We start from the raw sequence: 17265 nt of genomic DNA on the forward strand, positions 1-17265 counted from the left end.
TTTGTATAATTATTGATCCATGCTAACAAAAACTGCTAAACGAGGAAGAAAAGACTTGAAAGGAATTATATTAGGAACATGGATTCCAACATATTTACATGGTGAAATGAGAGAACAAAATTTTCTTGTTAGATCTATGAAATTCAAGATTCAAATTTCAACAATTGTAATTCTTTCTTTTATCCTCAGATTACAGTCTTTTATCTATAAAAAATGTAAAGAAAACAAAGCATCATGTTGAAGTTGGGATCAAAGCTAATATTTGAGTCTTTATTTTGCCCATGCATGTTTGTATTTCCTGGTAAACAGGCAGGTTCGGGGAACAGCATGGGTGCAAGCTTGTAACAGCGGAATCAATGATATGAGCCACATAGGCTGGTGGAAATTGTCGTTCTGTACATGTCTGCATGTATGAAGAAAACAGTAATCAGCACAAGATTGCAATAAAGAAACAGGTATGAAGCAGTGTTCTGGTCGGTCCTCAGGCTGGGGAGAGCAGCAATCACATCAAAAAAGAATTCCCAAATTACCTGTATCATGAGCAAAGTAGCAACACATGCTGTGATAAGCTCCGATGGAACTTGTTCCTCGTTTCTGCCAGAAGCCTCCCGCAACTTGGGATCAGGGGTCCAACCAGTGAGCGTTGGTTTTGATGCACTGGAAACCAAGTGATTGTGATAATCCATACAACCATTGTACTGCTCCTGTGACTTGATTACAGGCATCCTAATGTCAGATGCAAATTGCTTTTTATCTACAGAGTCCAATGCTTCTGCAATCCTCATAAATGCATCTTCACCTTCCTTCTTGGATGCAACGGCCTGAATAATAGTGCATTATAAGTGTCATTAAACCATAACCTTGGACTTTAGGTAAATTATATAAAAAAGATGAAGAGATACTTGTACCTTGATAGCAGCATCCACCATGGCATGCGCTTTTAATCTTGAGCCTTCGACAATTTCACCCACAACAGATCCTGCTTCAGGTGCAACAAGAGAACTATCAACAGAACTTGTCCATCCACCAAAGAAATTGGGATCAGTTGGGAGTTTCTGCCATGTTGACAGGGGGTTTGCTGGGCAAGCATTACGTTGTCCCAAGTTACGTAAAGCAGAAGAAGCCTGCATGGAAAATGATCAATCCAAAGTCATCAAGAAGAGAATTTGGTATTGAAGAAAAGAATAAACCACTTGTATTTAAGGAAGCCCCATGCCTGGCCACTGGCTTCCTTTAGCTGTACAAGTACCGTGGCTATGTGATTCTTGAAAGGTTCAGAAACCTTTAAACAACTCCTTCCATTTTGGTTTTCCAATATTTCATTGTTAGTATTTCTGAGCTCTGTCAGCAAAGCTTCCTGCAATATTTTATATATGTGAAAAAGATCAACCACATTAATGTAATTCTGCTAACTTACATCGCAAGATAACATGAACTATATGACATAAATTGCACAAATAAAATAATTTTATGAATTTAGAAGCCAAATAACATGGTAAACATAAAGCACAAAGTCCAATTCTAAGAATATAATAAAGGATTTTTGGCAAATTTCATTGAATATATTATGCGAAATCACCAAAGCAACATTAGAAAACAAATCATATCAAATTGCATGATAACCTTTCTGTCCAGAGCACAGTTCAATTCAGACATAGCTCGTAGATCAGCTTCCCTCCCTCGAATGTGTGCCATGGAAAGGGGTTTACCATGTGCCGCTTGATGTGCAGTAACAACATTTGAAACAGCTGCGTTAGTATGCAAAATGGTATGGTTTGTATCAACCTGGCCAAAACCAAATATATTGTATTGGTTATTGGTTAATATTTAAAATTATTGCTACAGAAATTCTAATTCTAGAACCAATTATAAACTCCCAGAGTATTTGATCAAAAGGCAGAATTTGGGAGGAGGGGGAGGGGGGAGAAAGGAAGAAAAAGAAGAAAACCGCCCTCAAATGTGATGTGTTAACTCTGAAATACACCAATATTTCCCAAGTGCCATTAGGAATCAGAAAAAAAGGATAAGTAAATGATACATTTGAACCATAGAAAAAGCAGTCCAACAGGATATAGCATCATCAGCCTATTTAAGTTGAATTTTCAAATCATAACACAAAGAGATAAACAAAAAACATGTTAAATCAAACAAGCAAAAATCTGGAATTAACAAAAGTACATAGTGTTAGCAATTCCAAAGCATCCTAACCTTTATCGGGTTTGCCAACATGTTCACAGGGCTGGTTGCATTCTCCAGATGCCCACTTGAAGTGAATACCACAGACCCAACAGAATCTAAATTTCCATTCCCTTGAGACTCTTTAGGTGTCACAGAGAATTTATCAAAAGCAAAATTTTGTCTCCTAAGAGTTTCTGGCATATTTTCCAATGGATTTAGTGGCATACAATCAATATCCTGCAATAACATGTCTCTGTGACTTCCAAATAAACAGATGATAAATGAACTGAAATTCCAAAAGGTTAAAAAAAAAAAGAATAACAAAAAAGGCAATTACCGTGACAAATTCAACTCCTAGTTCATGACTGTCAAACTGAACCCTGCACCTGTCATGATCAACAGTAAGTACTTTTCCATCATTAGCTTCCCTTGTTTTTGGATGAATGGCAATTACTCGTTGTCCAACTGATAAAGGATGTGCCAAATCCGTTGCAAGTCCTTCCCTAGAGCCAATGCGAAGTTGACTATAATATTGTCTCACAGACTCCCGATACTTTCTAAGTTTTTCCCTCTCTTCATGTAAAAAGCATTCAGAAAACCTCCGCGGTTTGCCAAGGGAACTGTATTAAAAAGCAATTGCATTTGTAAAATCTCTGTTTTTCCATATTTCTCAATAGTAGGGATACTGACAAGCTTACCTTCTTATGACACCCCACTCAACACGAGTAAGCCTTGGAATGTGACCCAATCCGACATGATTTAAGTACTCCGCAAACTCCCTTTTAGCAAACCAAGCATAATCAATAGCACTGTAAAACCATTCAAAAGAGCACCATCTTCGTGACAGATTAGATGATAGGCAGGAAGAGAGCTTTTCCTGAAATTCAATAACATCAATAAATTATGCTCAAAATTTTGAGAACTCTTTTGCAGAAGGGAAATGAATGAAGCAAGATTAGATTCTACCTTTAGTCTGTCTTGTGAAAGAGAATGCTTGTTTGGTTGACTTTTCAATGTGTACTTGGAAGAATTTATATCCGTTGAAAGTAAAGCTCTCTTCAGGTTCATCTTACGTCTACTTTGAGGCTTAGTTGGTAAGCTAACAGGGTTTGGAGCAGAAACTTGCGAAGTTGACACCACTGAATCAATTCCAGCCATTTTTGGATCACTATTAGTGGGGGAATCCTCTGGCTCTCTGAATGATTTCCATTGTCTTGAATGAACAAAAGATTGAGTGCCACATTTACCTTTACTGAGATATTTTTTCTCTTCTTCAGCCATGTCCTACAAGACATAAAACAACATCAACCCAAGTAATTAGAAGTGAAGTAGTTACAACAAACAAAGAATATTCAATAGTTACCTTTGAACTTAAGGATTTGTGTTTTCTTTTCCACGTGTTGTTGGTAGGTTCAGGCTGTTGTTTTGGATCAGAAACAACATTGTCATCCGCAGCAGAATACCTCCCAACTTTAGATTTTCTAGAGGTAGCATCTTCAGCTCCATTGATTAAGTTGAGCACCTTTTCATTTGGCCCAAGGTGCTTAGTTTTATCTCCACTTTGACTTATAGATATAGCTTCAGGTACAATAAACTTGTCATCAGCTTCAAGTGTAATTCTATCCTCTTTCAATTTGACAGATGATTCCAGGAAAACATGGAAACAACAACAAAAGGAATAAGAAAAAAGTATCCTCCCAGCATGCATGAAGTAAATTGACTGAAAAAACATATATGAATAACTAAAGCATAACTGACAGGAAACCTTATATCCTATAGCACATTCAAGCAGAAAAAGCTGAACTAGAAGCAATTGACACCTACCAGATGCCATTATTGATGTTGGCAACATTGATGTAGACAAATTGGCTAATGTCAGCAGAGCATCTAGGGAAGAGCTTTCATCTACATATAGAAAAAGAATAAAAATCCGATGTTGAGCTTGTATGTGCTATCAAATCTAAAAAAAAAGGTTGCAAGAAGACCATTATGCTTTGAACAATGACACAACATCAAATTCCTTTTGTATTTTCTTGTTCCTTTTTCTTTTTCCTGCTACTTTTTGTGCCTTGATTAGGTAGAATTATGACATCATTCAACCTAAGATCTCAAGTTCATACCTCCAAAGACATGCTTCTTACTTCTCTTCCCCTGACTCCATGGTGAAAGTTCATTTTTAGCACTGGAAATCTCCATATCATCTTTCCCTTCGAGAGCACTACCTATAATTCCTTCTTCAGTGCTGCTACACTCTTCTCCACCATCATCAGACAGATTGTTCTTGATCTCTTCAACTTTGATTTTCTTCCTGTAAAATTTTTTCCCCTTTTGATGAACTTCAACAGAACCAACACCTTCCATATCCATCAAGGCGCCTGTACCTCTGGCATAAGTTCCACTTACAGGTTTTGTGCCCCCAGGCCTGCCTTCCATCCGGCATTCATAGGAAGAATCATGAAGCTTGGCCTTAGTTGTCTCCAATTGTGGCAACTAATTGCATGTCAATAGAAAGAATAAACATAAAATTATTACGCAGATAACGAGGGCAAGGCGATAAAAAAAAAGGTTATAAACTTAAATCAGAGGCCATATACCATCCTATCATAGCTCTGAATAGGTGAGGATCTTCTGCATTCAGCTCTTTTATAAGGTGTCTGAGAAACATCAGGGGAGCCTCCCCTTTGCAATGCCCCAGTCAACGTCAATGTCAATGTCAATGCAGCAACATGTTCATCATCATTACCATCAGCCTCAGACTTCATAACCCTTTTGTTTGGTGGAATGTAACTTTCAGTGTCATCTCTCCTATTTGAACATGAAACAGGCACCCGAGGGGTCCTTTTCCGAACTGCATGAGTAGGAATACCTAAAAGGAATTCAAACAAAATGAGGACCTCAATCACAGTTATGGAGGTTATTACAACTAACTTTTGACTGCATTGACAGTTCATGCTTAGTAAACATAATTGTAACTTGGCATTCTTCCCATCGAAACACCAAACACTTAAGAAAAATTATGATTGCATAAACACAGCCAAATATTATACCAAATTTCAATTGGTCTCATGGACACTGAAGAACTTTCCTAGGTAGTGAATAAACTGCCTCCACTGCTCTTTGAACTAATGATGCTAAATGCAAACAATTGGCTTCCCTATAGACAGGCAAGAGAAAATTGATTACAAAAGAAAACATTAATGATAACTGAAAGAGTTTTAAAATATGAAAAAGAGGAAAGAAAGCTCCAATATTGGCTTGTCAGTTTATCACCCACATGGGAGATCCTCCTAAAAGAATTTTGATTCATCAAAGCATCTGCACATCTTCCAGTTATTATAATTGGCCAACAAGTAAAGCTTTTGTTTTCTCTTCCCATCTCATTTCTGTGGATCAAACAATCATTGGTGGCACCTTCCCTTTCTGATTGATAACATTTCTTCATGATATTATTATACTTCTCATCTCTATGACAGATCAAAAATAACTTTAAGCACTATTGTTTGTTTTTCTTCCCCCCAAATTTTGACAAATTCTACTATTTTAACTCTTTTCCTTTTCATTCTCTTAGTTGCATTTATTGCAAATAAGAGATAGAACTAAGGGAGGGAAAAATTAAAGACACGTGTGATAAACAAAGGAACCGAATTAAAGAAAAAGCATAAATGCAATTGAGTTCTAACAAGAACAATGTATCTTACCGTTAAGGCCTGCCCTTTTCAACAGAGACAGGCATCCCTGACTAGATACAATCGATTGGGGCTGAACAACACCCTCTTTTGAGGACCCAAGAGGAACCCTTGCCCGCTTGCGCTTTTGAACTTTCTGGGGTATTTCAGAAGGCTCATTGCTCTCTCTTTCACCATCACTCCCACCCTGTTAGTTGACACAGTACAAAATTTTAGTCAGTAGATAGAGAAAGAACATTATGAGTTCAATTTATCTTGAGAGCCTAAAATGGAAAAGATATAATTTGCAAAAATACAGTGCAATGAGGAAGTAATTTTCTTCATAAAAGAGAGAAATATATTTCCAAAGAATAAACTGTAACAAACAGCTTTGATCGATATGAATGCTGGCTCCAGAATTAAGTTTGTGGTATAGCTTTAGAAATTATAGTAATTAACAGCAAAGAAGAGGAGGAAACAAGATTTATTGAAACTAAAAGATGAGCAATCATAAGGAAGACTGCAAATCTCAGAGATAATTATTTCAAAATGTCCAACCAATCTCACCAGGGCACTATAGTGATCAGTCATCATGGCTGTAAGGCCAATCACAGAAGCTATTCCATCTGGCAGGGATAAATATGCCTGAAAAAAATTTTAAAAAAAAAAAACATTAATGTAACAATATTTGTAAGCAAATAGAGTCAAACTACAGCAACTCTCAGACTTCATCCAACACATGAAGGCACGAATGAAACTATATTCACAGCCCTTGAAGCACATGACTCCACATAACCTCTTGAAGACTTAAGTAACGAAGACAAACTGTTTATCCCCATTAAAGTGGTGCATGGACAACCCTCATCCACTGTCAACTGGATACATCTTGAGAAGCCATATTAAAGTTAAAAAAATGGCAAGTTAACTAAGACAGAAGTTCTATTGTTTCTTTTTCAACTTTTTAATCTTTTAGAATTGGTAAGCTATCTTACGCACTTTCTTGGGTAGTGTAGAAACAATCAGCTTCAAGCCCAGAAGCACCCAATAATAGAACTAAGCAATCAAAGAGGAGTTGGTAACTGATTAGTGCTTAAAAGCTACAATTGAGGCCTAAACATACCTGATTCATACTGTAAAGGGCCTCCACCATTTCAGTGGATCTATTACGCACAGCAGCAGCCACCTATAAATAAGAAATCACAAAGTTGAGAAAAAAAAAGAAACATGTTAATTATGTTTGTACAATTCTTGGATGGAACAACATCCCAATATAAAAGAATGCATTAAATTACAGAGAAAACTTAATGTTTTCTTTTGATATTTCTCATAGCAACAGCAGCAGATAGTTGCTATACCTTCTTCCAATCTTTCCCATACTCTCTATAAGCTTTATAAAAACGCTCAATCTCTGCCTTGCTCCATTGAGATCCTAACTTGTCAGCTAATTTCTTCTATAGCATAGAATACAACGGTCCATGCATCAAAACAACACACAATTAGCAAATGATGTCGTCCACATTAAAATGTGAACAATAACCATAAGAAACCAAGTATTCACCAAACAGCCAAAGGCAAGAGAATAATTTGATCCTAGACCAAGTAATCATTTAGAAATGACCCAAGCACTTACCTTTGGCTTACTTTTTCTTGAATTCCCAACATCTTTATCAGGAGAGACTTCATATATACTCCAATATTGTTTGTTCACACTTTTAGATTTTCTTGTTGGGGCCATCAACAACTTTCTCTATCTGAAACATTCCATCAACAAACATAAACCCAAAAAATGTTATCTATAGCTTGAATGAACTAGCCAACATCTTCAATATGATTCTCAGCCAATCAACAAGTGAAAAAGCTGATAAATTGGACACAAATCAAAGACCCCAGCAGCAAAACAAGTACAGATTTTCTTGTTGGGGCCATCAACAACTTTATCTATCTGAAACATTCCATCAACAAACATAAACCCAAAATAAAATGCGTTATCTATAACTTGAATGAACTAGCCAAATAAGCTTTTCAGCATGATTCTCAGCCAATCAACAAGTGAAAAAGCAGATAAATTGGACATAAATCAAAGACCCCTGCAGCAAAACAAGAGCAGAATTCAATACAGTTTGAAATGTAATTTACTTTGTTGATAAATATAAACAACTTTAAAATCGATGTCAGCAATGATTTAAAAAAAGAAAGTTCTAAATTTTTAAACTTTTTTTACATATTAAAAAAAAAAAACTCCAAAAGAATCCATTAAAACACTGCTGCAAAACCACCACAGAATTTTAAAAAATCCAAAAAAAAAAAAAACCCCCAAAAATGCAGGAATTCAAAAACCGAAATTTATAATTCAGTAGAAAAAAAGAAAAAAGGCAAAGCCAATTTGGTTTAACCCATAAAGTCACTTGAAACTGCTTCAAACCCAGTAAAGAAAAACAAAAAATACTTCTAAAGAAGCAATAAAAATTTAAAATTTTCACCGAAAATTCCTCAAAAAAATTCCCAGAAAAAAAAACAAAAACAAAAGCCTAGTTTCAAGATCTCAACTTTTTAAACCCTAATTCACAGATCGAAGGCAACCCCACTTACCAATTTCCGGCCTTGTTCTATCTGAGTATAAACCATGAAGATAAACAAAGGGTTTTACAGAAAGAAGGAAAGAAAAAAGAGAGATTTTCAAAAAGGGAAAAACAAAAACAAAACTTTAGAGAAAGATAAATTTTTGAGAGAGAAAGAAGGTGGCGTTGCCGCGAAACTTGAATATAAAGGTCGTTTGGCCAATGAGATTATTTTGTTTTATTTTATTTATTTATGTTTTTTTTTTTTTTTGGCTTTTTCTCTTTGTATCTTTTTTGCTTTCACGGGATGATTTGAAGGCACAGAATGGGGTGCTAATCACTGTACACGTGGCAAGTTGAAGGATTCTGAATTTTGGGTGGTCTGATCTTGATGTTATAGGTTGGGATTTTTGTCGATGATAATAGCGGATTAAGTTTGAATTTTTTTAGATTAATTGTCAAATTGGTCCCTACTTTTATGAGTAAATTTGTTTAGCTCCCTTTGAGATTTTTAAAATTAAAGTCATCGATTTTTTTGTTTGAAAAGCCCCACATGAAATTGTTTCATCAAAATTTTCACCAAATTGTAGAATTTAAAGGTCGATATATTACATTTATTTAAGTTGTTTCATCCCATAAATTTTTTCGATATTTGAGATTATAAAAATTAAATTTTAATCATTAAAATTAAGAATTTATCACTTTACTAATAAAACAATTATTAGTGTATCTTATAAACATTTTCTTTTTTTTTTAAATGAATTTTTTAAATATTATCATATTAAATTAAATAACATAATTTTTAAGTAAAAAATCTTATATAATTCATAAATTATCTTTTATAGAGATTAAAGATCCCGATGATGCTTGATAATTATATTTAACTTTAGTTTTTAAACTTTTTTTTTATGTTCGTTTTTAAAAATTACACTAACAATATTTAAATTTAATCAAAATATCTAAATGAAAATTTTATTATACAACTTACTTGAAGAACCAATCCATAAAAACTAATGCAATATTAAATATTGTAACAGATCAAATCGAGTTATTTTTTATTCTTTTTTAACTTGATTCAATTTTATATATCTAATATTTAAATCTGACTTAATTTTATAATAAAATATTATTTTTATATTTGATCCGGTTTGCATATATATAATACCAAAATTGACTCAATTCAAAATTGATAAAATATTATTTTTAATATAATTATAAAATCAAATAAATAATAAAAATATATATTATATATATCAAGTCGGGTTGAAACTAATTTACTTAAAACTCAACTCCGACTTTTTCACTTTAAACTCTATTCCTATTCAACCTGAAACTTTATTAAAAAAAAATTAACCTCATAAAATCAAGTCATATTGGAACTCGATAAATTCGGGTTGAATTACCAACCCTATGCAATACTCATTAATCTCACTAAACAAACATGCCTATCTAGAATTACTCAAATCATAGATAATAATTTTTTAAATAATAGTTATTAACCCGTACCTTCCTTTAAGTTGTAACTTTATGTTCAATTTTGGACTTGCACTTAGAAACTTAAGTAAAGTAGGTACATAAATCTAACTACAAATTATACTAATGAGTAACCCTTGCAAATTCCCATGACAGTTAGTCCAGGGTTACTGGTAAGATACAACAGAGTGTATGGCATGTTGACTGGACCAGAACGATTGTTCAAATGTTTTTGTTACTGTTCATCTGAGTAATTGTTTGCTCGATTTGATAAAGCCTATTTCCGAAATCATTGAAAGCTTTCAATGGTACTGCATCCGTTGTCCACTGATCAGGGTCGTTTCTTTTCCACAGATATACCTCATCTGATGAATGCTTTGACAGAATTTCTATCAGGGAAACACCAAGGAGAGTTAATAGCTGAGAAGTAATTATGCTAAGGAATGCTCTTTCAGGGTAGGATTCGAGCTCAGCATATTCAGGACTGCCTTCTTGTGGCATGAACCTGCGGCTGAGGGTTGGGCGGTACGAGAGGTAGCCTGCATAAGGGTATTGTCCAAAGTTGACAGCTGCATGGAGAGCTGAAGCACCCATATAATTAGAGTGCAAGAATGTATCAGGTCTCTTAAGAGTTTGCATTTTAGGCCACCATGGCTGGTCTTTCATATCACCATGACCTTCCCCTATAAGTTCTTTTCCACCAGGCTTGAAGTTCGCGGTCTTGTTGAACCATTGCATTAGACTTGTAGTGGAAAGAGCAATAGTTTTTGATCCAATCTTTCTTGTTTTGTGATACCAAATGTTAACATTTACATTAACTCATAAGATATTATTTATTTTATTCCATTAAATCTCGCATGTTTCATAAATTAAAAATAATGTAAACATTTATATTTTAATATCAATTTTAATATATAATCAATATGAGATTATAATTTTTTATCATAATATCACTTTTTCCCTAATAAAAATCCACCATCCCCAGTGATACATCTTTAACATCTTCTTGGTTTTGATATCAAAAATCACAGTCAACATCAATAGACTAAAATCGACAATTCCTCACAAATTAATGTAGGCCGTAACAGGGTGACTGTTCGATAAAATTTCAACCCTTATAAACTGCTTTGAGTCATTTCAGGAGCCCATTAGATTCATTTGGGCCAATTTAAAGCCCAAATTGCAAGGTAAAACGGGCTTATGGGCCATAACACAAGGATCACCAATGGGCCAAGCCTTTTCTGCTGATCTGGCAAACATGTTGAGATGGCTGCCTGATAGAACAGTTTAATGGATCTCTCACTCCACTTTAGATCTCTCTGTTTTACTCTGTCTCTGTCTCCTTTGTTTCACGCCGATGGTGCTCTTCCTCTGTTGCAATCTGAATTCCCAATACAAACTCTAATTCCCACATTTCGAGGCTCTTTCTCTTTCAAACACCCAATATTCCCAGAAATAATTTAATCTTTGCAAATTCCAAAGCATCAATTTTTATATTATATAAATACTATACAATCCAGCTAGAGCTACAATTTAGAATCCAATCTCTATTTTTTTTATTCTTTTCGATGGCAACCACCCACGAGCTGAGTCACTCTCTTGCTGGTGAGTCACTGACACTGTTTTATTCCAATTCCAAAAACATTTGGTTTGTCCACTTTCTGTTTGTTTCTCGGGAAAATCATTTGGTTCTGAATTAAGTTTTTGTTTTCTTGGAGTTCCGTCTGGTAACATCTGTATGTCCTTTGTTTTTATTTGGCTTTTAGAAATAGAAAATGAGCTCAATTACTGTATACTTGAATTGGGATTAATTCTGTTTTGTATAGGAGTTCTCTTAAGCTCAAATTATTGGAGTTTTTCTATTTTTAATGGTTAAAGTAATGAAATTTACAGATTTTAAAAAGATCTCACTTTTTTTTTCTTGCTATTTATAAATATAGGATCAGTAATTTGCAAAACCAGCATGTATACTTGCATTAAAATTAATTTCATTATAATATATATTTCTCATTTACTTCTTTATTTGTGGATTTTCTATTATTTTTGGAGCATTAGCTTGGATGGCAGTAATCCTACGTTCGTTTTGTTATAACTAATCATCTGGTATTTTATCTTATAGGAATTTGTGAGAAGCACCGTGAAGAATTGGAAAATCTTACATTAACAACTCAGCCCTTAAGAACTCTAAAGCTTTTTGTCTTTGCTGTTTTTCAATGAATTCATCAGACAATTCGACATCGTGCTGGTTGGTTCATGTTTTCAAGCATTCTGGCTGGAATTTTTGGAATTGTGCTCATGACCATTGGTGGGCCTCATGAAATTGTATGATATTGTGCTGTATTGCTTGTAGTGGATACTTCAATCTAAATTATAGAAAGATTATAAATGGCTGCCAGTGTTTTGGGTGGTAGCCTTAGATAAGGTGATGTGATTCCTATTTTCTGTGCAAACGTGTATCCAACCTGCGAGGTAATAACCGTTTTGACTCAAAAGTTTCACGGTTTTATTTCACAAGAAACAACTCACAAGTATGGGTTAAAATCTTTACATATAGACCTAGCAGATCCTCACAATATCCCTATGTAGAATTTGGGTGTTACATTTTTTAGAGAATTAATAGTAGTTGAGTCTTACTCTTTTGTCATTTGAGTTGGAAGTGCAAAGCAATGGAATGTGATCATAGTTTTTTACTATTGTGTTGGTTTGATAAAGAATTTTTGCATTTATGGCTGTGATTTCTCAATTTTATTTCAGTTCATACTTGGAAGCTTCAATTATGTTTTGATTTATTTCCATGTTCTCATGAATAATGATACTTTGGCAGATTCAAGAGCATGTTCATTATGTTCGATTTGGAATTTGGTGGTTGGCACTTGGGGTAGCATCATCAATTGGTCTTGGTAAGGGCAGTTCTAGTTTGTCACTATCAGATTTTTGCTACTACTTCTATGATATTCTAGTTGCTTGTACCATTTGCTTGTCAAGGATTCCATTCATAGTTTCCCTGCAAATTTTACCCTCTTACAATTATTGACTTGTCCTTTCCTGATTGATTGCCCATTGGCTTTTTAATTGTTCGATTAGATGATGAGAAACTATAGTGTATTACTAAAATTCAGATCATCACTTGACTAAATTAACTGTAATCTACTTCCTTTGATACCTTCTAAACACATGGATTTTTTTCAATGGGACTCAATCCATTCTGTTTCTCCCAGGATCTGGTTTGCACACATTTGTGCTGTATTTGGGTCCCCATATTGCCTTTTTTACTATAAAAGCTGTGCAGTGTGGCCGTGTTGATTTAAAAAGTGCTTTATATGACACAATTCAACTGAATACCCGTCCTTCATGGATGAATAAAAATTGCAGTGAATATGGGCTTCCGCTGTTCCCATTAGGACATGGATCAAGAGTTCCACTCAGTAGCATATTACCTCAGGTTCAACTAGAGGCCATCTTATGGGGTATTGGAACTGCACTTGGAGAGCTCCCTCCATTCTTCATATCTAGAGCAGGTTGTAAGGGCACATCAAATACTATTCCATTATAGCCTGACTCTTTTTTGTTTTAAAATGGATTATGGTTTATGATCTTGATTTTCCTGCTTAAATGCTTTGGCAGCTCGCATATCTGGTAGCAAATTGGATATCATGAATGATTTTGATTCTTCTTCAATGGAAGATGGTAGCAACACAGGCAATCATCTGAAACCGATAAAATATCGGCTCCTTTCACACTCCCAACACTTGAACTTCTTCACAATTTTAGTTCTTGCTTCGGTAATCTGGGAACTTTTTCTTTCTTCTTTTCTTCACAATTTTAGTTGTACTTTCGATTTTTATTGTAACTTGGATCAATGGTATGAAAGAGTACTTATCATAGTAGCTACAGCTAATTTGTCCAAATTGCCTGGAGTGAAAATATCTGCTTAATGAGTGAAAGGTGGTTTTATGAATGTTGCTAACCAAAAAATTAGAAGGTGATTTGTGGTAATTGTGTTATACTGAAGCAAAGGGTTGTTGTCGTTCAAGTTTCTTTATAAATTCTGTTAGTAACCTATTTGAATTTGTAATTTTCTAATTAGAGGGGTATATTTTCAGGTTCCAAATCCTCTATTCGACCTTGCTGGTATTATGTGTGGACAATTTGGCATTCCATTTTGGATATTCTTTCTAGCAACATTACTCGGAACATTACTTGGAAAGGCGATCATTAAACTCACATTCAGGTTTGAGAAGTGCTAGATTTCATACCAGGATGTGTTTGGGCTACTTTATTGCTTTAGAGTTGTTATATGTCTCTAAAATCGTAAAATGTAAGTAAAAAGAAAAATAAAACCTTGTATGCGAAGGGGGCACAGAAGGCTTAAGCATGAAAGTAAATCCTGCTGCTGAGTGATGGGAACATTTATACTGATCTTTGATGTTATTTTCTAACTTATGTTTGTAATTTCCTATTTGTCATCACAGACAGTTTTCATCATCTCAGTTTGCAACTATCAGCTTGTCGACTTCATCGAAAATGAGTTGATTAGAGCGCTTAGCTTTATCCCAGGACTAGCCGCCATCCTGCCAAACCTTATCATGAAACTACATACTATTAGAGACAAATATATGTCATCCTCTCCTTCAGTCTCCTCGAATATTAAGGTAATATATAACAGATTAGAGTGATTAGTATACCTATGCAGGATGCATTGCGTCTCTGGCAGGATGCATCGCGTCTCTGGCAGTATTGCATGCTACTTTTGCCAGGAACTAATTTATGCTTCTGTACTTTCTCTTCAGGTCAAGAGCTGGGATTTATCAGTTGCTTCAATTTGGAACGCTGTTGTATGGCTCATGCTTCTAAACTTCTTCTTTAACATAGCAACAGCAACTGCTCAGAACTTTCTCAAGGAACAACAGGAAAAGGAGATGATAACATTGTCAAACAACTCTTCTGAATTGAATCCTTCAGCTTCTAAATCCATTTAGGCATTCAATGTGGTTATTAGTGGTTCTGTTCCTGCTTAGGTTCATCCTTTGCATCATGCCTCGTGAGTCATGATTTTAATCTGTCACAATTAAAGTTTTTCGACACCATACGCATTTTTGTTTTTAAATTGTACAGAAAGCTTGAGGGAACAGAAGGGAAAAAGCAAGTTCTATACTTCATTTTTGTTATTGGATTTTGGACATTGTGATATCAGCTATGTTGTCAAACCGCAGCTATATAAATTAAGTTCCAGATCTTACTCGACTGCTGAAGAAAGCAATGAAAATTTTGTTTAGAACATAGACAAATCTGTGATCTCAATGCTGCAGTTTGGATACATTCACTTCGAGCATGAAAGTAAACATAGAGTGCTGCATTATTGCTTTTGTGTCGAATGATTTACAGCAGCAAGAAACATTCATAGTCGAATAGACACTACCTTATGGAGTGAAATGAAATTACAAAGTACTCGAGGCTTAATTCAATTGTTTCATGTAATCACCACAATCACATCTTAGTCTGAAGTTCGAATTTCAGCACTTACAATTTTTTTTCTTATTTTTAATTTGTGACTTCTTACGTACTTAAAAAATAAAATAATAAAATTACAGACAATTATGCTTCATCGTAATAACTTTACATGATAAACAGTTAACAGTCTACGCTAAATTTTATTGAAGCAGTCTAGGATTAAACTGAAATTACATTGGATTTTTAGCGCGCATCTAGCAAGTCCAGGATTAGAATCCAAGCACCTACAAGTCCTTCCCCTATTTCCAAGCTACGACCTTTTTATGTACAAAGAAAAATTGAAATTACAAACCATTATGATTCATCGTAATAACTTTGCATGGAAAAACAGTTGACAGTCTATGCTAATTAGGGAATTTTATTGAAGCAAAAATTATTGGTCCATTATCAACCATCAGTTTGATATACATTTCCAACTAGGCCAAGCCTGTCTGGTTCTCCCACCTGAGGTCCGAAGAGAAATGAGATAGTGCAGCTCGGGGATCACCATTTGAAATGGACAAATAGTATTGAGCAGTTCCATCATCAACTTGCATGCTTCTCTTTAAGGACTCAATCACCCTTCTGTTGCCCCAATCAGAGGTCACTCTATTCAACAATGTTCCAGGCTTTCTGTCAGGCTTGCCATCAAGATACATGACTGCCACTTCTCGCTTTGCGTAGGTATCCAACTCTATATAGCATGTCCCATTTATAAGAATGTCTTGATTGCTTATAGGGATTAATAACCTCTCTCTTGAGTAAATCCCATGGTCACTTATCATGTTATTCAGGCGCTTTATATCCATAACCTGCAAACACAAGGCATATCATAAACATTAATTAACTCATCAGTGAGTTAAGTACAAACTTGATGTTTGAGTGCTAAAAGAAAAGGTTTGCAACAGAAAAGGAAAAGGGAATTGGAAATCCTGAAGACAAACTCCAGGTACAGTAGCCCCTGAAGCAGAAAATTTTTGTTGCATCTCTCATTTCAACCAAATTCTAGTTTCATTTATGCAGTCCAAATGCCAATCACTGATCAAGTTATTTCAGATACCGTAGTAACCAAAACCAGAAACTCTGAACCAACATAACACAAATCAAACCCTGTCTAATCCTACTGCTTTTGCCTTGAGGCTTAAGCCTCCCCAATCCCCATATCCACCCAAATCTTAAATCTCCCACTACCAGAAACACCCAAATTTCAAGAGGAATACAGGAAAAAGAATGAATGTCAAGTAAATTCATTGTTATATACTGTTCATATCATATAATTTGATTCAGGCTTTACCATTTAATGCCATGACCCAAAAGATTCACCAAAAAAGAATCACAAATTTCTGATTTTTCCAAGCAAATTCCTTCACTTTCTCATCAAACAAAAGTACCGCCCCTTTTTTTTTACCTGAACTGAGTACTTAACAGCTAGACTGGCAACACTTTCCCCTCTCACAATCCGATGCGAGATAGCGAACTTCCCAATGCCATTATCTCTCCAGAAACTTCTAGAACTCGGCTTCCCCATCACTTCCAGAGGCTTCCAAGGAGCCTTGAATGCCTCCACCACTATCTCGTCATCGGAGGCGACGGCGTTCCAGGCCTTGCAAACGCAGCAGGCACGTGCCAAGTCAGTGACAGAGAGCTTCTCGAAGATGAGACGGAGAGTGTCGCGGCACGTGAGAGCTGAGAACTGTGAGTTCATTGGGGAGATGGTGGCCGTTGAATCGTTAACGATGTCGTTTTCATCACAGCAGTAGCTTAATTTTGCAGACAAAGAGATGAAAATTTTTCGCCTTTTTCTTTATTAGCTAACGGTCAGGTGATGAGTTTGAACGGTGGTTGAATCAAGATACACCCAATAGCCGCGAATAAAATTGATAAGAAAAAACAGAAAAAAA

The 17265-nt window shown here is 35.2% G+C and overlaps 2 protein-coding genes and 2 pseudogenes across 13 annotated transcripts; 1 reads left to right on the forward strand and 3 right to left on the reverse strand.

Annotated features, from left to right (window-relative positions):
* Nucleotides 1-36: 36 nt before the first annotated feature.
* On the reverse strand, nt 37-8602 carry LOC111295882 (protein ALWAYS EARLY 2-like). Of its 11 annotated transcripts, none has more exons than XM_089768893.1 (20): nt 8433-8596; nt 7840-7930; nt 7474-7594; nt 7199-7294; nt 6964-7026; nt 6411-6488; nt 5877-6051; nt 4773-5044; nt 4299-4668; nt 4003-4083; nt 3542-3804; nt 3145-3462; nt 2877-3055; nt 2516-2798; nt 2209-2415; nt 1624-1785; nt 1217-1357; nt 909-1124; nt 531-821; nt 37-403 (listed from the first exon to the last, which is right to left on the reverse strand). In XM_089768893.1, the coding sequence occupies exons 3-20, from the start codon at nt 7576-7578 to the stop codon at nt 233-235; spliced, it is 3471 nt and encodes a 1156-aa protein (XP_089625019.1). In that variant the 5' UTR covers nt 7579-7594; nt 7840-7930; nt 8433-8596; the 3' UTR covers nt 37-232. The 11 variants fall into 11 exon arrangements, with proteins under 11 accessions (XP_089625019.1, XP_089625024.1, XP_089625021.1 ...); XM_089768898.1 differs by having other exon boundaries at nt 3145-3317; nt 3426-3462; nt 7474-7930; XM_089768895.1 differs by having other exon boundaries at nt 1250-1357; nt 8433-8593.
* Nucleotides 7678-11608, reverse strand: LOC111296255 (putative linoleate 9S-lipoxygenase 5; annotated as a pseudogene).
* A 390-nt stretch (nt 11609-11998) lies between these two features.
* LOC111296398 (vacuole membrane protein KMS1-like) lies at nt 11999-15108 on the forward strand (annotated as a pseudogene). The gene is made up of 7 exons (XR_016346783.1): nt 11999-12179; nt 12699-12774; nt 13247-13392; nt 13499-13656; nt 13978-14105; nt 14347-14526; nt 14665-15108. The product of XR_016346783.1 is annotated as a vacuole membrane protein KMS1-like (transcript).
* A 393-nt stretch (nt 15109-15501) lies between these two features.
* Nucleotides 15502-17190, reverse strand: LOC111295837 (F-box protein At1g55000-like). The gene is made up of 2 exons (XM_022889592.2): nt 16773-17190; nt 15502-16176 (listed from the first exon to the last, which is right to left on the reverse strand). The coding sequence occupies exons 1-2, from the start codon at nt 17067-17069 to the stop codon at nt 15802-15804; spliced, it is 672 nt and encodes a 223-aa protein (XP_022745327.1). The 5' UTR covers nt 17070-17190; the 3' UTR covers nt 15502-15801.
* Between the last annotated feature and the right edge of the window lie 75 nt (nt 17191-17265).

The sequence above is a fragment of the Durio zibethinus genome, chromosome 12 (genome assembly GCF_047325235.1).
Source record: "Durio zibethinus cultivar Kanyao isolate XHJ-2024 chromosome 12, ASM4732523v1, whole genome shotgun sequence".
In the NCBI taxonomy this organism is placed as follows: Eukaryota; Viridiplantae; Streptophyta; class Magnoliopsida; order Malvales; family Malvaceae; genus Durio; species Durio zibethinus.

What these genes read in the sequence shown, in the direction of transcription:
- LOC111295837 (XM_022889592.2), bottom strand. Translation starts at nt 17,069, where the DNA reads ATGAACTCACAGTTCTCAGCTCTCACGTGCCGCGACACTCTCCGTCTC. An exon ending in CTGTTAAGTACTCAGTTCAG is followed by an intron (nt 16,177 to 16,772) that starts GTAAAAAAAAAG and finishes TTGTGTTTGCAG; the next exon opens with GTTATGGATATAAAGCGCCT.
- LOC111295882 (XM_089768891.1), bottom strand. Translation starts at nt 7,578, where the DNA reads ATGGCCCCAACAAGAAAATCTAAAAGTGTGAACAAACAATATTGGAGT. An exon ending in GAAAAGGGCAGGCCTTAACG is followed by an intron (nt 5,045 to 5,876) that starts GTAAGATACATT and finishes AATTCCTTTTAG; the next exon opens with GTATTCCTACTCATGCAGTT. An exon ending in TGTTGGCAAACCCGATAAAG is followed by an intron (nt 1,786 to 2,208) that starts GTTAGGATGCTT and finishes GGTTTTGGCCAG; the next exon opens with GTTGATACAAACCATACCAT.